Below are 26323 nucleotides of genomic sequence, written 5' to 3' on the forward strand. Positions count from 1 at the left end.
AACATAAATAGAAATGTAATAAATTAGTGAATTACATAAATATTGTAACTCAACCTTAGCGTTGACGGGGAAGAGGAAAGGTTGTACGTCAGGCAGGTCTCTCATCTCGTTCAATATAGACTCCAGTATGGTGGACAGCACGACCACAGGATCGGTGCGGCGTCGGTTGGCCGGCCGCTGTTGCCGCTTGAGATAATCACAGTGCAGCTCGTGAGGAGGCTTGCGACGCTTGCGGCTGTTGACTGCGTCCTTGGGAACCTTCAGTAGCAGTGAGCGCCGCTTGATCTCCTCAGCGTGCTGAAATGAAAGGTAACTGTTAACATTCTTTTATGTCATACCTTCACATCCTAGGACGCTAGTTCTAGCCCAGAACTGTTTTACAATTACTTCAGGCTGGTCCTAGTAGGTTGCGGCATTATCACACTGATAAAATCCATTGTTAATTGGAGGGATTAGAACCTAAGACCTCAGGCACCAAAGCCCCGTGCTCTACCACTAGAACATCTTGCTCTCCTTGTAAATAATACTATTACATATAATTTATCCATATGAAATTGAAATTTAATACCGGGTAGATTGTATCTGTTTAAGCTCTCCATTACTAAATTTTTTTAATCCAGGAAACCGTTTCTGGTATCTTTTCTTATCTTGCAGGGGCAGATCGAAGCCACAAAGCATTTCATCTGAGTTAGTCGAATTACTGCACACCCCAATAAGTTGTTTTATAAATAGACCTTAAAGATTCAAGCATCTGATGAATCCGTGTAGTCTGCCAACCAGTTCCTCCTCAAGAAGGTAACTCCCAGTAACCAAATTAGCAAGAGTTGTGCTTTAAGCTCAGAGAACTCTTCACGGCTGTTTCTGGTAAACCCTTTAGCAAAGAGATAGGAGTTAATGTGATTCCTTGGCCAATGGCATTAAACTACTTATCTACAATGGTGTACTTCTTGCCTTCAGCGTACCTGAATATCCAGTAGATCCAAAGCACACAGATATATCGAATGTAACAATCATTCCTACCTTGAGCAGTTTGGAGGACAGTTTGACCTTGGTGCCGTCCACGTTGACCAGATCCTCGTCGTCTGCGTTGAGTTGTTTCTCGATCTCCTCCTCCTGCTCCTCAGTCATAGCCACATTGAGGGGAGGGTTGTGTGCCGATCCTTGGTACAGTGGACACGCCTTGTTGGTCCTCATGTGGCCCACCTGCACAAGGAAAAACTTTTTTATGACAAAGTTAACACTTTTTAAAACATGATAAACAAATACTTTGGTGTGAGTTAATTTTTTATGCAATGTCAATGATAAAACTGGTTACGTTTTATTTTTGTCCATCCACTGGCGCCTTGTTCCAAATTGTAGTTGTCATAGCTTAAAGTCATGTTCTATAATTAATTGGTATATCGGTGTTTGCTAGGCTGATGTTAAAGCTAGTTAAGTTTAACTAACATTTAAATGCTTTATTAACATTTCTAGACAGATAGGAAGGTTGGATTACTTTTTTGTACAACAATTCAATTATGTGTCCTGTCTCGTAACTTTCTTTAGAAGCACATTCGGATGAAACTCAGGAATATCTTAATCTTAAGTATTAATTAGTGCATTTTAGAGGCACAAAACACAAACATTTAACAAAAGAATGAATTTAAAGTTGGCCTAATACATACTGTGAAATCTGAATTAGAGCACACTTTTATGCTACAAAAAAATCTCTCCTTAAACATGTTGTAAAAAGGTACAAAACATTAAAAAATCCTCAGCATTTTGGGTAACTAGGTTCTTACGATTTAAAACTTCCATTAGAATACATATTAAAATGTATTTATAAACTTTTTCCATGATAACAATGCTTTACCAGTTATTTAAATGACAAATTTCTATTAAAACTTAAGTTCAAGTAAAGGTTCTAGGCCAGGATTTTGAATAGATAGTTGTGAAATTAATTTGTTAATTTAATTCTCTCAACATTTGACAGAAGTACCCCCCCCCCTCCTCCCCCGGGACAAAAATATTGTGTTTTTATATGTCTTCCGTGTGTTCTATTGCCTACCTACTTCTTCCAAGGTAAGCTAGCTGCTATCCTTTTTATTCCACAATTCACTATATTTAACTATTTCTAATTCCAATAGCTCATAAGCATTAGAAAAATGCACGATGTGTACTCACATTTCCGCAAGCCCCGCACTTTAGCTTGAGATCAGGTTTGAGCTTGTTGGGTTTGCGGCGCCGAGGTGGCGTGGGTGTAGCAGCAGGTTTGGACCCGCCAAAGATGGGTTTGCTTGGAGACGTGGCGGGGCCCGACGACTCATTGCTGTCACCCATCAATGTGTTCTGGCCCAGAGTGGAGACTGTAATGTACGTACATAGAAACACAAGCTCATTGAACATTCAAATTGTATTATAAGAAAAAATATGATGATATCCCTTTCTTCGAAAAAAAATTCTACTATGAATATTTATGCTTCAATATGATTACTTTGGGCAGTTTTGTTCTTCTCTTTTTATCCTTCTTTTTCCGTCGCCTTTCATACCACTCTTCTTATGTTTCTTGGATTTGTATTTCTAGATTGTAACTGCAATTGTCAAAGTTGTTTTTTATAATATACCTGCTTGCTGCTAAATGTATACCTTTTATCTTGTCCTTTGGTAAATGCTTGTACTAATTTAAGTCTTAAAATTGTCAACTGGTTCATGCCATTAATAAACGAATTGAATTGAATATGGAAGTGTGATACTAGTTGCCTTAAATAAGTTTGTGTGAGTTTATTGTGCATTATTTCAATCCACCAAATTGAGATTTAGATGGTACAGCTTTTAAAACTAAAATAAAATATATACTTCTTTCTAAGGTTTAAACTGGTTTTCATGGAAAACTTAGAGCAACGTTCTAGTAAACACGCAAAATAAAACTGACACTTTCTGTTTATGTTAGATTTTAACGAATTATACTTTCTTCTCTTTGACTGAAGACCTTTTTTCACTAGTCTCATAAGGTTAAATTTTAAATGATGGACTAAAAAAAATCAGGAATAAACTCTCTAACTCTGTACAAGCTGCTGAAGAGGTTGTGTATAGGCTAAATAGGCCTCTTATTAGTTGGTTTGAAAATACATTAACAATTCCCTCAAACTGTAGTGGCAGGGGTCACACTCACATATTTCTGAGTAAGTATCGTCATACTTCATACTTCTTTTCTTCATCTTTGACCAGCAGTTGCTGGATAGATTGAGTCAAAACTAAACTAATGATTAGAACTGTGCAGAAAAACTGCTGTGTGTAATTACTGTGCATGTAATTTGGTATCCTATCTTTTTGGAGCATTCAATTTTTTTATTGAAATGTTAGAATTAATTACTTTTGGAGGCAAGGTTCAAAAGTCAATATTTTTTTTAAATAAGTTCAAGCTTATGGGTTTTAACTTTTTGTTTAGTTTTGAGCATTTTTATGGTTTCACCCATTTATATTATTAAAATTTATAAGAATAAAAATTCTTCGAACCCCATTACTCAAGGCTATAATTAGGTTAAATTTAAAGCAAGTATTTTGATGATTAACTCAACAACACCTACACGAGTTTGAAGGATTGCGGTTGTAGCCAGCAGTGATCCTCTCCCTCTCCTGGTTCCGCTTAATCCTCCGCAGTTGCTCCTGTATCCTTCGCTTCTCCCTCTTCATCTCCTCCTTCTGAGCGTCGTCCAACGTAGCGAACTGTCGGATGAAGTTGTCGTCCTTGGTAGAACGTATCTTGACGTAGGTATCGATCACAGCTGTTTTCCGCACTACTTCCATCCTAGTGTACTCTTTGCCTTCTGCGTCCCTGAATGTCCTGTAGATTCGCAGCACTCTACCTGGTTTGTAAAAAGTTATAAAGGGAATTAAAAGTTAAATTTAGTATTTTTCGGGTTTAAAAGTTTATTAGGTTTAACGTGTCACTGAAGTTACACCGGTATTTGATTTTGTTGATAGTTTGAGTACTATTAGAGTTGCAGCATGGTCAAGATGTAACAGATCTTTGAAACCCAGAATGCATTTGACCAAAATTGCATTTAAAAATGGTATCCGAACCACTATTAATAATAACCTAAAACCACGCTTTGTCATAATTATTTTGTAAAGAAGTCTAAAAAAATTAAATAAAAAATTTAAAACATTTAAAATGGATTTGTCTAAGGATTAATCTGGCATTAATCTGACATAGAATTTTTACATTGGGTAAGTGATGGGAGTAACTATAAAATTTTTTTTTTGTTTGAGAAAATACCAAAAATTCCCATAACTTTTGAACCAAATGTTTTACAGCATTGGGGGTTCTACCATTTTGTTTGGAATTAAAAAGACTATAATATACTAAATAATTGTAGTAAAAATCATTTGAACTGGGTGTTTGTGAAAATCCAACTTTCTGTTGTTTATATGTTTTTATGGGACAAACAACATTAAAAAAATTAAAAAAAATAAATAAACCCTTGAGACACTATGGATTGGTACCCACATTCCAAATTTTATCAAAATCAGACTAAAGGTATAGTCTGTAGCTTAATAGACCTACACATCCACATACAAAAACACACAGAGATCATCTCGAAAACAACTTTTTTGGTTCAGGGGGGCTCAAAACAGACATTTTCACCAAAAATTCAAACTCATAAAGAAGTGTTGATGAAAACAATACTTTCTTGGTTTGTGTATATGTGTATGTGTGAACAAAAACTGAGCACAACAAAACTTTAGGTTACCGGTACACAAAGAAAACTGAAATCACAAACAATATCCAAATTAATACGTAAAAGAACTATAAAGAGCCAAACACCTACAAGTTTTTTTGAATTACAACACTTGTTGGTATAGGCCTATTTTAAGAATACACAAAGAAAGCTTTATTGTTGCATAGCATAATCAATACAATAATTTAAAGTACGAAATAAGCTTGAATTAAACTTTAATTATTTACCTGGTTGGCCAGTGTAGTTGGCTATAGAGTCCATATCATCTCCATCCTTCTTCACATCTTTCTTTCTTCGAGGGTCGTTTTCGTTGTCACCCATTATCATCATTTTTCGCAGTTCTTGTCTCTCTTGCTCCTCTTTTTCTAGAGACAGCTGTTAAGAAAATTTCATAAAATCTGTCAGAGGCAGGCCTACATCGTATGACTTATAGTAATTTTTAAACTTAGGCTAAAACTAAGGTAATGTGTACCTGTCATGGTTAAAATAACACAAATATGTTTAGATGTAAAAAAAAACTCCCATAGAGCAAAATCTATGGTGGTTACGTTCTTTCTCACAGACATTGGATAATATTGTGGATAAAATAAACTACATAAAGTTGAAACAGCATTTTTGTAATAAAGAAAAAATTAATGTAGATGTCAACAAAGATGATTACCCTCTATATTGCACTGGACTTGAAACTGAGTGAGCTACGTATATATGTTTAGGCGATTTTCAAGCAGCAACTTAAATAATATTTGCGGTTTCAAATAATTTCAAATAAGGTTGAATGAAAATAACCCACTTGTGTGCTGGTCTTCTTATTGGCCAACATATTCTCGATGTTCTTCCCCATCTCCTCTATGTCCGAGCTGTCCTCATCCGAGCTCTCCCCCTCGTCCGTCGACAACACCTCGTAGGAGGACAACACTCGGTTCTGAAGATCAAATATCCTTTGACACTCCTCCTTATACCTGCCGGACAGTCATTAAGAACAGCTGATTCGAGAATGAAGCTATAATAAAACCAATATCTAAATATAACCCAAAGAAAACCCTCTAGGTGACCACAAAGGAGGTGGAAAGATTATTGACTTAGACAAGAGAATTTCGAGTCAATGAAGAGAAGGCAAAGGATTGGAGAAAATGAAGGTAGTTGGCAAAGCTAAATACATTTTTGGGTATAAATGGAAAATAAGAGTAATTTATCATCACTAAATGCCAGAGGCATTATTTATGTACGGGTCTGCAATTTTCGGCCAAGCCAGGTAAGAGTTAATAATTTTTCAGAAATAATTTTCGGTCCAGCTCAAGTTGGGTTATTTAGATTAGAGGTGTGCGAGCAACTGGTTTTTTCTATAATGCAAAGCATCTGAAAAGATTGCACAGCCAAAATTTTTAAATTCCCCTGCAAGGTTATGATTTTATCGCTAAAAAATTATGGCACCATGGAGAAATCTTAACAATTTTGACGTAATCGCAGAAGCCATTCACAATTTTAGCACGACTGCATTAGACGTTCACGATTTACCCGTGACCACAGAAAAAATTAATAAAAAAATTAAAATTAATTAAATTATGTTTCCGTTTCGTCACAATCAAAGAAGACTTTAACAACTTCACCGCGACCATAATATGCACATATAAATTATTTTAGGAACTGGTTGTAGGCTAGTCTAAATTATATATTTTTTACCAACACTACTGCTAAGTAGCTTGATTTTGACCCAGAATGGTCAAAATTTTTTATCCGACCCCAAATACAAAAGCCCTTAATTAACCAATAAACTTTAAGGTTCTTACTTTCCCTCCAAAACCTCACCTTTCCTGATGTTCGGCAATTGAGAACCGGTTTCCTCGAGAGAACTTAGTCATGCCTTCCTCCCCAGCCTTGGCCTTCTCTGTGGACAAGGTGCGGACGACGTCAATCACCTCCCACCTGGACAGCTTCTTGATCTGAAATCATCATCAGTGATTAACTAGTTGTAAATAAATAATTGCATGAATTACAGATCATGCTAAAGCACGAACATGCTTGTCCCCATGCTGCAAACAGCATCCAATCAATAATTTGCACCTAAAACCAGCAAGGCAATAGTTTTGATGCTTAGAAAATATGTCCTGCTCATATTTTAAATTAAAGTCCTGTTTTAAATATACCTAGTTTAAGTGGTTTAACCTATAAAAACAATTTTAATCTGACATGGACAAATTTAAACTATAAGGATCTAAGAATATAGTGTTGGGGACACTGAGCTATAATTTCACCTTTAATACATTCCGTCCGTTAAAGTTTCATCCTATAAGATCTTGCAGTGGATGTTGCAAATTAAGATTCAAAGGTTGAACCTAAAAACTTGTTATACACACATATGAGAAACTTGACATAATTTTAAAAGTCTAGTGAAAAAGCAAACAGAATTGATGTCATCACTATTTTTTTACAAAATGGAAAATTAAAAACAAAATAATTATTATTGAAACAACACTTTTTACATTTACACCGTAAATCCTATACTTTAAAAGCCATTAGACTTTTGACTAAGGATGATACTGCTAATGATTTTTTTTTAAACTTAACCATGCACATAGTAACTCAAGTCAATTTTGATCTGCTACACATAACAATATTCACCTCTTCTTCTGGAACGCCGAATTTGCGCAGTAGAGCTTTGGCGTTGTTTAGTGACAATCTTCTCAAATCTGCATCAGTTCCTGTCACAGTCCGCTTAGGCTGTGCCTCTTGCTCTTCTTTGCTTTGCTGTAACAAACATTCCAAGTTGCAGAGGCTTCAGACAATAAAAATCAATAAATGAATATACTTGTGTCGGTTTCTTAGGTCAGTTATGTCGGTTTCCTTCTAAAACCTCCCGAAAAGAATGAATCTTTTTCTTAAACTTACATAAAGTAATTGAACCATAAAATCCAAGATGACACAGTAATTTAAATTATTTACTTACGACAAAGTTCTATCAAGTAAAAGGTAGTTTTTAGAGGATGGAGCACCAATACAAGAATACATTGGAGTGGAAGATTGGATAACAACTAACTTTCCAAAAAATATTTTCTAGTAGTTGAAAGCTTACAAAAAGTTCACAACACTTTTAAGATGACATTTTTCCTCTCAACAAGAGCATTCTTTTAGAATGAAACAGAATTGTCGAACTTCCTAATTATTGAATGACTTGTGTTGTAAACTGTTAAGAAAAAACTAATATTATGTTTCAAGAAAAGTACTTTGCAGAAGAATACATTGAGGATAAAGGAAAAAGGTGCAGAACTTTTAGCACACAAAAAGTTCACAAAATGATTAATTTAACATCTCCCCTCCCAGAGTACTTAATTAGCAGAAAGTAGTAGACATATTAAGGAACTAGTCCGAAAAATTGATTATATTAAATGGTTGACCACTTAATTTGACTAAGTTCTTAAGTAAAATACGTATGTACTTAAATCTAATTATCATTCTCAATGATATGTCATAAACAGGAATATTAAACTGTTTGTACCGTGGGTTTGTTGGGCATTCGCACGTAAGAAAAGCCTTCTCCGCAGCCAGTTGGATCAGCTGGACCTGTCAGTTGAAGTAGACATTTGCCCTTCATGGCCTGGATGTACGCCCTTCACAAAAACACAAAAATTACACAAATTCTAACTGAGTACATCCATAAACATTACAGTTATCACATGTTGTAAAGCTTTACAAAGTTAGAAACAGTTTTCATCCTTAATGCAGGGAAAATATCTATTAATATGAGCTTAGACGGCTTACTTACCTTTACTTAACACTTGCATCCACATGTGCTATTGAATTATTGGTCACTACAATAATTGTACCTTTTATAATTAAGTTACATTCTTGACAATGGATGTTTCATTAGAAATTATTCCATATATGGACATGGATCAGCTGTCACCAGTTTTTTACTCAAAGAAAAGATAGTTGAACAAGGCACATGCAGAGAGTTCTAAGTCAAAATTCTATTTTGTCTTTTAGTTTGGGGTGCTTTGATTATTTGTGTGACATAAAAAATGATACACAGTAAGTTGTTCTTTCAGTTTTGTTTGGTTTTAAAGTCATAGTGTATTCCAGAAATCAGTAGTTGACAGCGACTCAATTCGAATACGTCAATTTTTTTTTTTAAATTGGCTAAAACTGTAAAATTGGGATGAGATGTCTTCCACTCCCTATTGTAGTCCAAAGTTACATCTAAATCTCACCTGGTCGTATTCCACGGAGCCACTTTCACTTCATCGTCCATCTTCAGTTGGAGATCTTCATCGTCATCTTCTTGTGGGGTAAAAATGAATTTCTCTCCGTATCCTGCATCCTGCGAACATTAACAATACATTTAACGGTATGTAATATTTGATTTGATTACTTCTACTGTTATTTTGTCATCAATTGTGATTGAATTTGATTTAATAACAATACATTTACTTTGGGCATCAAGTGAAGCAAGAGATAATTTTTTGAATAAGTTGATAAGATAGTTACGATGCTGTATCAGAGAGTCTTGTGAAAAGTACCAATATTTTATAATTTCTTAGGGGAAAAATGTTCTTCTCAAGAGACCAGTAGGTCTTGAGTTTTCAACCAACTAATGTAATAGCAATGAAAGTAGTTCAGAGCAACAATGTCAGGCTTATTACAAGCTTATACAGTTATTAGGCCCCAATACAGTCAAACTCCAACTATCCGAATCAATTGGGACTATTAGTATCATCAAAATTTTGGAGTTTGGATAATTGGAGATCTACTGTACAGTTAATAGCTAATAGGTAGGTTAACATCATAATTCCACATGTTTAAAAGTATAGTCATAGCTACGTAAAATGTTTAAAATTAATGAACAGTCAATGGAGCTACTAGTCTTACTACTCCTTAGGTAGTCTACATATTATTTGTTAGAAGATACTAAGCCTAGTATTGATACCTTGAGCCTCTGCTCCGCAGCTATCATGCTGAAGTAAGCACAGCACTGCTCCGGAGACACCATGGCTCTGATCTCTTCCTCCGTGGGCAAACGGAAATCTGGCTTGATCACCCACCAGTTGGAGTCCATTCCTTTGAAACAACGTCTGCATTATCACCTGATTACCCTTGATTTTAGAATGTTGTGTCTCATCACATCTCCCATCTGATGAAAAAACTACTACAGCAAGTTCCCAATATTCTGAACTAATCGAAACCGAACCTTATTTGAATTAATTAAAATTTGGAAAAGCCAGATTAAATTTCCGATAAAAAAATGAAATCGACACATTAAGTTGTTTTGACATTATATAATAAACGCAAGGACATTTGATCATCAGCTCTATAGATTTTGATCATTACGAGAAAGCTATGCGGCGATTGCGGAACATAACTTCATCTCGTCAATTTATTGTAGGTGTTGGCCTCCGGATTGCCAAATAATGTTAGAAAAGGTTCAAATACCTGCTATTAAGCAATCCAATGTTGTTGTTAACACAACTAGTTTCGGTGCCTGTGTGGCACCACAATCAGGCTATACAAGGACGGTTTTCTTTCTTCATGCAAAGAACGTCATTTTATTTACGCAAAAATAATAAATAAACATTTAAACACAACACAAACACGAATACGAGACATTTATGGTAACTGATCAGTTAAGAAATCAGACGACGCTAACCCGGCGGAGTTTGAAGTCATCGGTTCATTAGTTCATCTTAAATGTTTTAACAAAAAATATATTCAGAGGTGACTCCAAAGTATCATGTAATATTAATTCTCTTTGTAAGAATAATAGTCAATCATGTATTGCTATTAGTTTATCAACAACACTCCAAACAGTGTCCTGATAATAAGATAGGAGTCAATCCAAATTATCCAAATATTAAAATAACTATAATACCTGTTCTCTTGAAATCAGCACACAGTTTCAACCGCTTTCGTATACTGCTTTCAGAATGAGAGGGAAACGCTTTTCTTATATCATCCATCTTGATTCTCCTTGGTGTGTCTCGGCTTTTCCAGAAAAGCCTGTAGATGAAGACCTGCACAAATTTACATCAGTTATGATAAAAAGTATTTAAATCTACGACATATTTTTCATAAGTACAGTAAAGTCTCGATTGTCCAACCTAAACTGGTTAAAAAAAGGTCGGATGGATTGTTTTCACGGGAGGTAAACTGCTGCCCCCTTGGCTGGCGCGCCAGTGAGGACGTGGTGTGAAATGTTTGCCTTGACTGTACTCTTTCTTACCTGACCTAATCCTGACGTGCTTTGTGAAACCAAAGAATGAATCACTACCGTAGCGTTGGGGAGCAAGCTGGCGTAGTGGATAGAGCGCGGGACTTCAGTCCCTGAGGTCCCGGGTTCGATCCCCGCCAAGTCACCAATGGATTTTATCTACGTGATAATGCCGCAACCCCTAGGTCTAGCCTGAAGTAATGTGAAAAACAATCCCAAGCTCGTGCCTAGCGTCCTAGGACAAAAAAAAAACTACCGTAGCGTTTATGTGATATGGGATGCAAGTCATGTTTTCTGAGGTCAACTACTAGGTCTAACGATTAGGTTAGGTTAGGAATACCAATGTTTGCATCGGATTTTCAGCTTTGAACTCAAAAGAAAACCTAATTTAAATTTAATAACGCACTATATGCTATTTCCATAGAGGTACAACTTTAAGCGGTGTTTAATTTATTTTCAAGAGTGAGCTACAGCCAAAAGGGTAAATTCAAGGCAAATACTTCGCACCACAGCCTCGCTGGCGCACGAAACAAGGGGGTGCGATTTACCTACAGCCGTGTTCAGCTGTTTCATTTTTTAGCTAGATTTTTTACTTATTGTGATCAAAAAATTTAGCAATAATCTTTTAAATAACATTTACTAAAAAACCCCAAAAATTGATTTCAAACAAAGAATAGAGAGATTAGTCATTCTCACTATTGTGTAAATACAAATAAAATAAAATATAAAAAAATATCATGGTTTAGTGAAAGCTTTATTGACAAACCTGCAAGAAGTCCCTGACAAAGTTGTTGGCTCTTTTGGAGTTAGGACCAGGCACTTCATACAGTGGGCAAAGTTGACCTGCCGCAAACAGTGAATCCAGCTCTCTGATGCAATACTGCTGTCTGTAACATAACATGGAGGACATGTAGATATGAACTGCAAGTAATTGTCTACATTGAAAAAGGCTCATAAGCAACATCTGTTTATAAAGTTAGATTACAACTTATAGTAGGATTTAGATACCATTATTGACCATACTGTATAAAATATGAACAAATGTGGCAGATGGTCGGTCCACATTAAAAAAAAATTAAATTAAGTAATAAGTACTTAAAAATTAAGTATCCCAGAGTTTGTCAAAAATCGGTTGTAAAAGCTTAAGGAATCATATTATGTGTCACATAGAAGACTACTGTTGGAAATATACAATTTGAGTATGTCATTGATGAAATGCAAAAAAATCACACGGTTACTGAAGGTGCAAAACTGGAAAGTAGTACAGATAAAAGTAGTTATAAGTGGAAAGTATAGATTTGTTCTTTAAATTTGCATATTTCTTTTTACAAATTAAGATTTTTTATACCCAGACTAATGATTGTCTACAGGGAAAAGATAAAAATTTGTATCCTACAACTTTTACAAGTTCTAAGCCTACCTACAACATTTAGCTAGAAAATTAAAAAGAATTGTTATTTTTTTAAACTTAATTCAAGAAAGTTCAATTAAAGTTCAGTTAAAAGTTCCTTTAAGGTCCTTGAAAGAAGAAGTCTAGATATTACTCAAATTAAACAACCTTACAGGGGAGATATTTTATTTATAAGAGATACCATAGTTACCTGGTACGTATAACTAGGAAATCCGTGTTGGGGATTTTGTGTTCGTAGATTGGAGCTCGATACAGGTTGTTCTCAACTACTTGGATGGATTTTCCTGAATTGGGAAAGAAATAGGGATTAGACTTATATTGATAGTAGAAGCTTATTGATAAATTATTAAACTAAAAAATTAAACAACAAGTGTCAGAGGAAGGAAAACTAAAATAAGTTGCATAGAAATTGATTAGCTAGTGAAATTTTGACTACAACCAAGGGAAAGAAGGAAAAGACTATCTCTGTTGCACATTTAGTGGCTAGCATCGAGAAACTTGCATGCAACTTATTTGAAAGTTTCACGCTTTACAAGTATTAAAAGTTAAAAATTACAGAAACCACAAAAACACAATTCACGTCAGAACAGGATTTGCCACATAAAAAAATTCACTTTATTTATATTTTCGTTCATCATGCAAACAAAACAAAGTTTAAAATGATAAAATACCCCTGCCGCAGCAAACCTGCAGACTAAGCAAATTTCCATTTTACTGATTAAAAACTACCATGTCACTTAAATGTCTACTTAAAAATATAACATTAATTCCCTATTTAAATAGAATTAGTTAACAAGTACTTAGGTTTGCTGCATCAGGGAGGGTGAAACTGTTTTTTTTTTGTAAAATGTTAATAGTTAGTAAGAAATAAAAACATTTTTCAAATTTGATCAAAATATGTTCATAAACAAGCAAACTACAACAGTTGACTTATTCTCCATAAGAATAACATGGGAGTTTTAAATTTACAATTTTTTGGAATTTTCTCCGTAACCATTAGGCGCATAATAACGCTTCAATATACTAAATTATTTGTTGCTCTACAAAGTGGTTTGGAAAGGAATTGCTAAATTTTATGTTTTTTGGGTCAAAAATGGGAAAAACCTACTTTTACCCCATAAAACCCCCCATAAACCCCCGTTCCCATGGTCCGATCAAGCTGGATCGCGAACTCGTTAGAATAAACGTAAGTTTGCACGTTTGTACCAAATTTCATCAAAATCGGATCATCTTTGCTCGAGTTATCGTGCTAACGGACACACACATATATATATATATTTTAATTTAGGTGCTCACCTAATAGGTTCACATAATAAATATATATGAATTTGAATGGATGGTGTTTTTGGCCTCTAGGGACCTCAAAACGAAAAAAAAAATCGGTCCCGCGTCCAGGTCTACCATGAGTACTACCATGAGTTACCATGAGTACTACGGTAATAGCGTAATAGCTTATTCCCTATATGGGAAATTCGCTAAAATTAACTAAGAAACTTATAAAACTGTAGAAACTGTAGAACTAAACTCTTTATTATTTCAAAGCTACAGTGTGTGCCAAAATTGACAGTAGCTACTGAAAATTAATGAAGTATAACAATTGCAGTACTTTTGGCACATACTGTACATGTAGCAATACCTGGAGGCAAGACTCCCAGGAAGGGGGAAGTGTGAGCGTACGCCACTTCTCCGTACTTGTAGTCTGGTGGACCTGAGTCTTTGCCTGCCTTGCGCTTGTAGTAGTTCTTGATCTTTGTGCACATTCCCACCTAAACAAAACCTAAACTTGTCAAGTAGGCCTAACTGAGTATATTATGTGTAAATACATGGTCTTAAAACATTATCATTGTAGATTTAGAAGCTCAAGCCTTCCAGGAGTGCTAAATAGCCTTTTCCATCATCATCTCTTTAAGTCAATCTCCTCTTGTATAGACTTTTATTTTCTGAATTAGGCACTTTTTTAATGAAATCTTAAACTAATTTATTTCATGGTTTACCTATTCTTGAGCCATATTATTGCCAATGTATTTTATGCATCCGTTTTACAAAAGCAAAACACCTTCTTCAGGCTTTCATCAAAAGAAAGTAGTTAGCCTAAATGGCAGTTACACAACTAAATTTGTATAAAGTTTATTTAAAAAAGGTATATAAAAAATTCTTTGAATGACAATGAATGGAAGGATAGGTAAACAGAAACTGAAAGCTAACCTGATTGATGAGTGGAGGGTGTTCCTCGCTAAACTCCACCAAGATGCAGTCTCCGTCTTTGCCAGTGAGATCCTCTGGTGTTCTCATGAAGAACACGTCTCCTCCTCCAGAGGCCATGCGTTCCTGCTCTCTTTGCTGTGGAGCAAACACATTACATGATAACTAAAAGCACAGACTAAGAAACCCAAACAGACTTCTCATCCCATTGTACTTGTTTTAGGTTTGTTTTTGTGTCTAGTTCATGTACGTCGATACTGATCACTAGTGTAGACAAAATTTTGTTTCTATTATTTTAGGGTTATTTTCATGACTTGTGCTTCACTGTTTGGTTATATAACTATTAGACCAGTTATTGTTTTGATTTGTCAACCGTTTTATTTAGTTAAACGAGGTTTTAAATGACTAAAATAACAAGAAACAAATTGTAAACAAAACACAATCTCTACAGTGCAACGGACAGAACCAACAATAAAATTGGCTTCAGCTGTTCCATAAGGATAACCTGCTAAGGGGTTTTATCCATGCTAAAAGGAAAGACTTTTAGTCTCTTTAAAAAATAACTGTTGATTTTTATTATAACTTGAATTATAGACAATTCTAGCAAAATCTTTAGTGTGTCGTGGATAAAATGTGGCTAAATCTATTTTCTTGTGGTTAGGCTAGTTTAAACATAGATAATATTTTAGTTGATTGTAAAGATATATTGAAAACTTTAAACTCAACTCATGCTCTAATCTTGCAGCTGATCTTATCTAATATTTTTTCAACTTTATCTATTGGCATAATCATGTTCAAATAAATGAAAAACTACATAATTAATTCACACAAAAAACTTATAACAAACAACTACAATGAGTATATAACGTAAAGGACTGTTATTAACACTTTCTCTGCATTACCTTGGCCTTCTTTTTTATGTGTTTTGTGAGAGGAATGACAGTGTGGGGCCCGGGATGAGCGAGGGGCCCATGGCTGTATCTCTTCATGGGGGGCCTGTGGAAGTTACGCAACCGCATGGGGCCCATGTGTGTCTGTACAAACGGGGCCCTCAGCTCCACTACGGGGGTGGAGTGTTGTATCAGGTTGCCCCCGCCGACCTTCAGACGGAGAACTGTCTCGGAGGAACGTGGCTGGTAGTAGCTATCACATAATTATTAGTTAACTTAATCAAATCAACAGTTGAAAAAAATCCAAAACAAAATCTAAGTTATGAAATTTAAATTTCCTCAAGTGTTTTATACACTTAAGTTGGTTTAAATTATTATTCCCAACATGGAAGTGTAGGTAAGCAATAGAACTTAAGAAAAACTATTTTGAACGCAAAGGTTTACATTTTGTATTTCTTTTCAGAGAAACAAATCTTTTGGCAAACAATATTTAGGATAGTAAGGTTAGGTAACCGATAAAATAATATATACAGTAAACACACATAAATACGAACCAATAAATACTGACCTTGCTTAATCGGAACACCCATTAGACAGCAGTTTGTAAAAATGCAATTTTATTGCACAGTGCTTCAGCAGTTTACTAATTTTTAGTTCAGAATACACTGTAGAAGCTCTTTTTTATAAAAGATGTTTCATTGTGTCCAAAGCATAATAGTCTTGGAATAGTCTTATTTTCTTCTTGTAAAATTTACGTAATTTAATCTAACCTTTAAATTAATTAGGTCAACTCGGAGCACCAATCAGTGGAGGCTTTCTATGAATCCGTCACGATTTAAACGACAACTAATGTCTAACTTTCTACCATAAACCATTACTCACCTATCGTTTGACACATTGAAGGGATCCCTGTCTGGGGATTTAGGTGGGGGCGGAGGCGTATCTTCCTCCAATACATTGATTACTCCAGCCTTTCCCAGCAATATCTTCGACTTCTTCACATGAGGGTGAGGGATCTTAACCTTCACAGGAGTCGTAGACTCAATCCTCTGCTTGGCCGGGTCGATGTCGTTCGGAATTCCCAAAATAATATTCTCATCGTTGGGATCCAAAGTGAGTATTTTCGGCTTGGGGATGTTGCTCATGTTTTCTGCGTCCCAAATAATCTCGTCCTCCCAAGTTCCGTAGACGAGCTCCTCGTTTTCCACAGGGAAAATTGAATACCACGTGTCGTCACCGTTGTCGTCTCCTGGTCGGGATTGGTTCTTTCCTCCCATCCTGAAAAATATGAAGGGGAACTTATAACTGTTAACATAATTTCTTAAATTTACCCATCAAAACTTTAAAAATGTAAAATTTTTAGACTAACTATTTTTACTTTATTGAGGGAATTTTGAAGGGTATATAACTGCTTTTCTTGTTCTTTTTCTGGTTCTGAAACACCACTATTCTTTTAAATCAGTATTTTTTAAATAGGAGTTTAATAATTTGTAAACAAAGTTTTGAACCCCTTTAATCTTGATTGAAAATTCTGGATTTTACCATGACTGTTGGGATAATTTAGTCGAGTATTTTAATGTTTTTCAAATTTGGTTAGTAGGCCTACCTATAGTCTTACCCAAATATATATAAAGAATATTAAAATCTTCATAGAAGAGACATATAGTCATCCTTCTATAGCTTTACTTGTTATAGCGCAATCAAAAATCAAACTACAAAAATCTTAAGTCTTCAAGGAAAGTCAATATGAAATTGTAATAACAGGTTTAACCAAATCACAGTTTTCCAAACTTCTCTTTTATAAATTTACACCCTAATTTGTATATTACATTAAAAAAAAAAATCAAACATATCAGTTTTGATACTTAAGTGTTTATTTTTTATCACAATTTTAACACAAACTTTTTCATGTTTGGTTATGGTTACCAACTATTATAGTAAATGTTCCAAATTTAAATAACTTCAACCCACCATCACCAACAATAAACATCAAAGAACAAGTATTTTCTTTTTTTAAGGTATATTACAGTGTTTAAACATTAAAATCAAATTGCCTATGCACAGTTCTCACTAGAACATGACTTTTACACACTAAATATACTTTCTACCCATGTAGACAAGTTGTAGCTTGTTTTGTATGAGTCTGGGTTCAAAGTTCACATAGGCCTAGTTAAGTCAATTTTCAATTTAGTTCAAAAGTTACTGTCAATTTTCATTTTCTCTCCCAGTTATGGAGGTTTCTGGTTCATGAGTCAGAAATATAATTTGAATGTCAATAGATGACAATTTCGTTTACTCATTTATTTGGATATAAAATCTTAAAGTTTACGTAATAGAGATAAAATTGTAGATTTTGTAGATTTTATCTCACTACACCAGGAAAACAATCAAATTGCAAAATCTACTTTTACTCTTATCATTTCTCCTAATCTGAACAATTATTTCCCTTTATCTTATAGTTTACATCATGATAAACATTTGGTTTTTAGTTTAACCTAAGCCTACATAACTAATAACTAAACAGTATTCTGGTCTTCTCAACATTCAACGCCACAATTTCTATGGGTTCATGATAAATTTAAATATTTAGGCTATGTCAATGTTCACTCTTAGATCTGCCATATTATGTTTTTCTGCTTATTTTCCCAATAACTGTGTAATACTTAGGCCTATAACATTAAAATTGTTCATTGATCTAAAATACTAGTGTAGGTACTTAAGAAGAAAATAACATAATTATCCTTTGTAAAAATTCAAAATGGCTTCTGTTTGCACAAGAATAACTTTAGAACCGTTAATCTTATTTTAAAAAAATCAATGATACTGTGGAAATTTTAAAACAAACTTAATGGCGCCCAAATATTGAAAACCCAATGGAAACTACCGAAATAAGACATTTCGCAAACCAATATGATACTACAATACAATACAATACAATATTCTTTATTGTTAATTCGTTAAGAATTACAATAGTGTCAATACAATAGTGAATTGTGCATGTTAATTTCCATAATTTTCATAAAATTCCTTTATTGAGTAGAAGGGTCTTGCGATTAGCCACTTCTTCAACTCCTGGTGTAGCTTGTTGCCAGTCAGGTCTCTCAGGTAGTCAGGTAGATGGTTCCTCAGCTTGCAGCCTGTGTAGGAAGGTTTTTTCTCCCAAAGAGTTGTTCAGTGAACTGGTAGTGCAAATTTGGAGCCATGACGGGTGTTGTAGTGGTGCAGGTCTTGGTTTCTTGGGGGGTTTATTTCATTCACATACTTTATGGTTTCAAGTATGTAGAGAGACACCACTGTGAGGATTCCTAGGTTTGCGAATGCTAATCTGCAAGTCTGTGGTGGGACAAGGTTGGCGAGGGCTCTTATGGCTTTCTTTTGAAGGACAAGAATTCAATTCATATTTTTTGTTGAAGTTCCTCCCCACACTGTCAAGCCATATCTAAGATGCGACCCTACCAGTGCGAAGTAAGCTGTTTTGGCCACAGAGAGTCCGCCTATGTAGTTTATTCTTCTGACGACATATATTCCAGTACTGATTTTTTTGCTTAGGTGGTTGATGTGCTCTTTCCATGTTAGTTTGTTATCAAGGATAACACCGAGAAATTTCGTGTGGTTTTACTAAGCACTAATAAGCAGGGAAGGTTTACCAACTCACATGAGAGACTTGTTCTGCTTGCTGCCCGGAGTGCTGATACTGGAGGTGGCTAGCCTGACATTGCCTGGCAACTGTGGAACTCCCTTGCCTGGTTGGCTGAATGCCTGTGCTGTACGGTTGCCACTGCTAGGCAACCAACCTGCTGCGTTGGTCTTACTGTTTAGCTTCTGCATCACCTGTCACAACAAAACGAGTCAGTTCAGCCAATCAAATATTTTAATGGAAAAGGCTAATTTTTTTACTGATATACGAGGGTCGTCTCAAAAGTAAGTTACACCTATTTCCAAAATAAATAAAAAAAGCCAAATTTGATTTGAAAAAGGTATATTTTAAAAGATACATACATAGACTATTTTTCTTCTATCTTTTTAAAGGCATTTTTGATAACGTGGCAACAGTTTTTTTAGTCCAGCACCATACCACTCTGCCGCCATTTCGGTTAGCCATTGTTCCACCTCCCGTTTCAGTTCGTCTTTGTTTTCAAAGCGCTTCCCGCCTAAATGCCGCTTAAACTCCGGGAAGAGATGAAATTCACTCGGCGCCAAGTCAGGAGAGTAAGGTGGATGGCCGAAAACATCCCATCGGAAGGATTCCAGAAGGTCTTGTGTTTGTGTTCAGCATCAACCCTTTGCTCCTTATGCCTTTCTGAAAGAATGCGTGGCACCCATCTTGCACAGACTTTTGACAAACTGAGATAGTCCGAAATGATTCTGTGAAGCGACGCACGACTAATTTCAACATTTAGAGGAAGCTGTGTAATGATTTCATCCAATGTCAAGCGCCGGTCGGTGTCAATGACCTTGCAGACATCTTCAACAACAGTCAAAGCGCGGGAAGTGGACGGGCGGCCGTTTCGTTGTTCATCGTGTAACGATTTTCGTCCATCAATAAACGATTGACGCCAGCGGGAAACCATTGGCCTAGAAATCACATTTTCACCATAAACACTGCACAATTCTGGATGAATTTCACTTACATTTTTATTCTTTGCAGTCAAAAATCTAATTACTGCACGGATTTCACAATCGGCGGTGGGAACAAGTGGTGTCTCCATGATTGCCAAAGCGATACTGGAGGGGCGAGTGCCGTAGGCGGCCGCGACGTTTACAGTGTTGCCACTACATCCAGACGAAAATTCCCCGCGACTCCCAGCTTTCTAGCGCTCGACGCTGTGATTTCAAACAAATGTGTAACTTACTTTTGAGACGACCCTCGTATTATTGCAAATAGGCCTAGTTCCTTTTTTCAACACAGTAAAACCCCTCATATCCAGCCTATGTGGGACCGAGCCTCTGGCCGGATAAAATTTTGGCCAAATAAACCTATCTATTATTAGAACAATAGTTTTTATCACTAATAACAACTTATGATAGGTTTAAAGTAGTGTTTACGTCTTTTTTTAGAATCTATTAGCTAAACTGAGTAGTAAGCCTGCTAAAAAATGTATATGAAAAGGAAATAGAGAAACCGTGAGATCGCTCAAATCATGGAGACTACATGTACAGTTGTGGGAAATATTTTTGGTATACATTTCGGGAAGTGACCGTATAAACCGAGGACCGAAAATTCTGAGTCCGGATATTAAGAGGTTCTAGTGTATATAAATTAAATTATATTTTGTCTATAATGAAATTCTCAAGTGGGTTCGCCTAATTCAAGCTGAGGTTCGAGGTACACCTCATTCAAATGAGGTTTTTGAGACATACGAAAGAAGTAATTAAAAAGCTTGACATTGTCTTCTCTAAATTAGTTGGCAAAAAAGGGTCACTGCCGAGTGACCGAATGGTCAGCCGCCAGACATGAGGCCCGCCGCAAGAACGAAAAATACAGCAACAACCATCATACTTTGTGGGATAAAGATCACCTCACGTTAAGGGTAAACTAACTTTTCTCAACATACAACCAGTATAATGTCTCGCTGTGAGTCTAACCTTGTGTTTGATGTCGTCTCCGTTCCACACAACATCGTCTTCCCAATGCAACTGGGACACCATCAGGAACGCATCCTCCGGAAATCCTTCCTGGGACTCTTGTTCTTCTTCTTCAGTCTACGTAAATAGAAAGAGGTTAGCAATTTACATGAACGGTTGAATAAAATAAAAAGATATACTTCTATAGCAAAAATACTTAACATTTAACGAATGTATTAAAATAGCATAGTACAAAAATGGTAAAACTATGCGTTTATCCAGTACCATACCAACAAATACAAATAATAAATTTCATCTAAAAATACTTTAAAACGGGTGTAAAGTTTAATGTGATGAAAAAAGAGATGGGGCTCCAGGAGCTTATTGCAGTTTAACATATAACCTGGGTTTTTTTAGACTGCATAATCTTACCTTCTCTTTTATTTTGAAACCGTAGTTGAAGCCTTCCCCAGTTTCCGGGACGTCCAGCATGTCATACCACACTTGGGCAGGACCAAACCTCCAGTCTGCGACCTGAAGAGACAATACAATCTAAGCCATGCTTTTCCACAGGATTTCAAACTTAAATTTTTGTATAATTAGTCAAGGGAAAGTTTGTTTTATATGCTTGGGTTAGCCTTGAAGTATAAGTTAATAAGTTAATAGTAGTAAGTTATTTTGTGAAGTGTATACTTTGTGGACCATGACAACCACATAACATGACAAACAAGACAAACTTAGCTCATAATAGAATCGCTCTAGAAATTCACTGATACGGACAACATTGATCATAATACCGCTGACCAATCTAACAAAGAAATAAGATGGCTCACCAAAGAAATACTTTGAAACTATAACAAGAACAGAAGTGAAGCTTTGCTTTAGCTCTTCAACATTATTATTATTATTATTATATTATTGTTATTATTAATACTATTAGGATTGTTGATGAGACTCATAACTGATTACTCTACTAAGAGGAAAATTTACGAAAATGGATTTGCAGAAGGAGATAGCCGATTCTGTTGGGAACAAGAGAAAAAAACTGAACCCTCAACAGGTTCTCTGCAATCTGTCTCGTCATTTTCCTGCAGTACCATCAGTACCAGTTTGTATTTGCAATCAAATTTTCCCCGACAAAAAAAATTATTTTTAGTTTTAAAACCTTTCCATGACCAGTTAGTTGATCGGAGACAAAGATGTCTTACTGTTATATGTGTTAAGTTGATTCTTAGTAAACTTACTTAAAATGTATTTTAGAACACCAAGAAAGAATAAAATAAAAAATAAACTTAGACTACAGCTTTGTCAGGGCAGCGGCATTACGGGTATTCACATACCTTAGGACCCATATCTGAGGTGTCTCCGTTATCCACACTCTTGTTCAACACTTTACTTTCTTGAGGGCGTAACAACTTCTCCTGAAAAACGAACATAAATTAAAACTAAGTAATCTTTAAATATTGATAGTCACTAGGGCCTACATTAATATTTTTCTACAGTAAGTAAGTTAGGCTACTTTAGACTTCATTAAAAATTTGATCTTCCCAATAATAATTGTTCGGGTCACATACAAAATAACACAAAATTAATCTTTAAAAAAATGGGTTTTAACTACAACACTAACAAAATATCAAATTAAACAAGTGACTCGATGGTTAAATAGTAGTAAAGACATCTTTTTATTGCTTACAATAGTACTGAAAACACCTAGTGGTATTATTACTAACGAGAGGTTTTAATGGTCCAATCTGCCTACTATTTGATCCGACATGTTTATTTTTGTAATTTCTAAATACCGTATCGTTTTGAACCTATATGTAGCCTAGATAAAAAAAATCAGGTGCAAAAAAACACCAGATGTTTAGTTTTAACTGTTAGTTTTAACAAAATTGGGTAAGTTAACTTATCAGTACCTACATAATACCATTGACTATTGGATAGTCAAAGATAATACCTAGACATTCCATCCCCATTCTAAATTTGTAGCCAGCTTTTTTACCAAAATTGTCTTAGTTGATATGAGCCACCGACAGATTGTGCTGATCTAAATTAGCCTACAGATTTCTGTTGAATACACAATCTTTTTTACCAACTCAAACTAATGAAATTACTTATTGTGAGCTATAGCAACTGTTATGACCAATCAACTAGGCAAACAACAAAAAATAAAGTAGAAAATAGAGTTTTAGTCGCTAGCGCATTCTGTGACTGGCTCACACAACTACGCTCTTTTTAACAAATTGGCTACAGCTGGTCTATATAGATGGGACGTCTACTTCAGTATCCATTAGTCAATAATAATACTCACCTCATCGTCAGATTTACATTTCTCCGGAGGTGGGGGTGAACCGTATTGTAAGACCCATCCCACTTTCTTCTGTCGAGTGACTTCCTGGTCCGAACCAGAGTCTGACTGCTGTTGTTGGTTGTTGTGTTGTTTTCTCTTTTTCCTCCTCTTCCTGACACTTCTCCAAATTTGAGGCATACTGCTCGGCTTGCCTGGGCCGAAAAGCCGAGAAAACCTCAATACCTAAATTAATTTGAGTGAGTTAAATAGTTTCTAAAATATGCAATAGGCTTAGGCTTTAAAGTTGTTTTATTTCTACATTATTAACTTATCCCCATGGGCAAGATAATTAAACGGTAGGCTATATGTTTATTTACAAATTGATAGAAGCCTAAAAAAATGGCTTATATAAATATAAATAGGCCTACTGTATTAGTAAAGATTCGGTTGGTTAAACATGTATAAAGTCAAAGACCAATACCTTATGCCTAACTTAATGGTAAGTTATTGATAAGACGAATGAAAAGATAAAGGCCCGCCCAAACTGCGCGGTATGCGGTACAGGTTTTAAACCGCCAGGTAGGCCTATTTTAGAACAACGTTAAGTTAATGGGAGCCCCCACACTGGCGAGGTATAACGCAACCGTTGTGGTACAATTTACCCTTGTAACTTACCGTACCGCAAAAATGCTGCATGCCCTATTTTTGCTGCGCGGTATTTCAGCGGTATGCATATTCTCGGTGTGGAACAGTTGTCAGCAGCATGCCTACTGATCAATTGTTGAAGTGTTGCGTACAGCAAACTGTGCCAGTGTGGGCACCCTACCATAGGCCTACAGCTAGCGGTGCATCTGCCGAGGCAGTATAATACCCATACCGCAGACCGCGTACTGAAGCAGTTTGGGCAGGCCTTAAAGAGTGAAATGAAAAAAGTACCTTGTAGGCATATGGCTCTCTATTAACAAAGACCAGCTATGTATGTGGTTAGTTTCTTTAACCAACCTTTGTTACCTAATAAGTTAAGTTAACGCTCAAAGATCAAGGATGTCTGGTTCCAGTTGTGCAATAGGTATTTAAAAGCTTAGTAGGCTAAAGTTTAAGTTAGGCCTAATGTCCCTCAATGTTTGTCAAAGTAAACTTAATGATAGCCTAGACGTTAATAATAATATTAACTTACCTAGACTACGGTGATCATACCTTATCATGACGGAAGTCAGGGAATAGTTCTCGGACATCAACATTTGCATATTTGGATGGAAGCATTGCTGCCAAAGGAGTTTCCAGCTTTTTAGACTGCCCATCCTCTGATAAATCTTCAGAACCCTCTTTATTTGCATCTGGCATTGGGGGAGGAGGCATAAGCTGTAAGTCTTTCATAGGACCTTCATCGTCAGCATCATAGTCAGTGTTGTCTTCTTCTTTTTTCACTTGATTTAGACCACTATCACTGATAATGTAATCTTCTGCTAATTCGTTTATGTCTGAGTAGTCGATTGCTGAAGGCGACTTAACATCATAGTCTTGAGAAAACTGATCACTGCTAGCACTTTGATCCTCGGAACTTTTGATGAAATCAGTATTTTCGCTGCTTTGGCTTGATTTGTCACCAAGTTCTGCATCGTCGATGAGTTCATTTATTATTGAGCTTAACCCCAACCTGGCTAAAGATGCTAAATGTCTTTTCGATACACTGTCAAGAATGTCATCTTCTAGCTGCCCAGTCTCATCAATATTACCAAAGAGTATGCCCGTCAATTGAAAATTACTTCCTGAGCCTTCATCTTCATCACTGTCACCCATCTTGAAAAATGTAACCTAAGTTACTGGACCTGTAAAACTTTAATTGGTTATAAAATGAGACACAGTTAAGTTAGAGTTCGTTAAAATAGTCCTTTGGCTATAAAAACAAGCATCGAACCCATTCTCAAGTTTTAACCTAAGATGTGGAAGGCCTAGTAGAAGTACCACACAAATTTAACAGTGGGCCTACTCTACAAAAACATTGAAACCAAAATCAAAACACAGCCCTTCTGAGTATGCCTTACACTACTATGATTTGTTTAATAAATTAAAGAAAACGAAAAATCTACTCTCTGGTCACTTTGACAGAGCACTTCTATTTATTTCCACCATGAAAATAAATAAAAACCACGGAGATCAACATGAACCGAAAAAATGCTCCATCTTACGGACGTCTAAGTTGGGCCGACTCCAAAGTAGGCCTAGCCTAAGTTAGTACTAAGTTACATTCATGAGTCGAGTCAAACCATCGATAGACTTTAAAAACCTATAAAAAATTAATGCAAGTTGAGTAATTTTAACAGTTTAATAATATCAAAAATATTGTGTTGTTCATAAGATTACCGTAACAAACAACTAACTGGATGAGAGCTGATAGGAGTCGTCACGTCGTAATCGCAAACGCAAACACATAAACAAACAAAACAAAATACAGTGCAGACCGCAGGCAGACCAGAAAATTAAAACAACAGACGTCAACAACATTATTGTTTCTTTTTAGCAGGTTTTACAAACTGTCATGTAGCCCTATATACCTTAAAGTCATCTAGCGAATACAGTAAAGATGTTAAATGTGGCTGTGGAACTAAGCGCGACAAATATACTTAATCTTAATACTTTAATACTTTTAATATCTTTCTTTGAAATTGCGACCATACAAAGTAGGTATTTTAAGCCAAGTATGAATTAATTTAGAGCACTAAGCCAGGATTAGGGTCAAATTAGTTCAAGGATTGCTTCGAAGAGGAAGAATGGTTATGACATATAATTTCAATTACGTAATAACATAATTGGTTAAATAAAAGATAGTTTGGACCCGATAACACTTTTATCTATAATGCATTAAACCACGCGTTCAGGCCACAGTTAGTTATGAAGTATTTTGAAACTACGTGACATATAGAGAAGCTCGGAAAAAAACTCCCAAACATATTTTATCCACAAAATACATTTTGAAGCAAAAAAAAGACACCGTGAGGCCCCAGGCTGAGACTCCCAGCCCAGCGGTCGCCGTTAGGGAAACAC

General features: G+C 35.7%; 1 protein-coding gene across 1 annotated transcript in view; it reads right to left on the bottom strand.

The window, feature by feature from the left end:
• LOC128993979 (transcription initiation factor TFIID subunit 1-like) overlaps positions 1-25682 on the bottom strand; it is a 40365-nt gene extending 14683 nt beyond the window's left edge. Inside the window, exons 1-25 of the mRNA XM_054418131.1 lie at positions 25643-25682; positions 24476-25107; positions 23300-23521; positions 22329-22409; positions 21421-21522; positions 21010-21126; positions 19079-19254; positions 16306-16701; positions 15436-15676; positions 14537-14671; positions 13968-14097; positions 12522-12615; positions 11687-11807; positions 10582-10723; positions 9643-9773; positions 8927-9036; positions 8215-8326; positions 7341-7466; positions 6528-6661; positions 5512-5680; positions 4949-5096; positions 3567-3845; positions 2164-2345; positions 1021-1203; positions 55-297 (exon numbers count right to left, since the gene is read on the bottom strand). Coding sequence (XP_054274106.1) covers positions 55-297; positions 1021-1203; positions 2164-2345; positions 3567-3845; positions 4949-5096; positions 5512-5680; positions 6528-6661; positions 7341-7466; positions 8215-8326; positions 8927-9036; positions 9643-9773; positions 10582-10723; positions 11687-11807; positions 12522-12615; positions 13968-14097; positions 14537-14671; positions 15436-15676; positions 16306-16701; positions 19079-19254; positions 21010-21126; positions 21421-21522; positions 22329-22409; positions 23300-23521; positions 24476-25078 — 4377 coding nt within the window. The 5' untranslated portion in view covers positions 25079-25107; positions 25643-25682. The remainder of the gene's footprint in view (positions 1-54; positions 298-1020; positions 1204-2163; positions 2346-3566; positions 3846-4948; positions 5097-5511; positions 5681-6527; positions 6662-7340; positions 7467-8214; positions 8327-8926; positions 9037-9642; positions 9774-10581; positions 10724-11686; positions 11808-12521; positions 12616-13967; positions 14098-14536; positions 14672-15435; positions 15677-16305; positions 16702-19078; positions 19255-21009; positions 21127-21420; positions 21523-22328; positions 22410-23299; positions 23522-24475; positions 25108-25642) is intronic.
• Between the last annotated feature and the right edge of the window lie 641 nt (positions 25683-26323).

The sequence above is a fragment of the Macrosteles quadrilineatus genome, unplaced genomic scaffold (assembly GCF_028750875.1).
Source record: "Macrosteles quadrilineatus isolate MER2022 unplaced genomic scaffold, UCM_ALF_1.0 Scaffold_5__1_contigs__length_97177068, whole genome shotgun sequence".
Taxonomy (NCBI): domain Eukaryota; kingdom Metazoa; phylum Arthropoda; class Insecta; order Hemiptera; family Cicadellidae; genus Macrosteles; species Macrosteles quadrilineatus.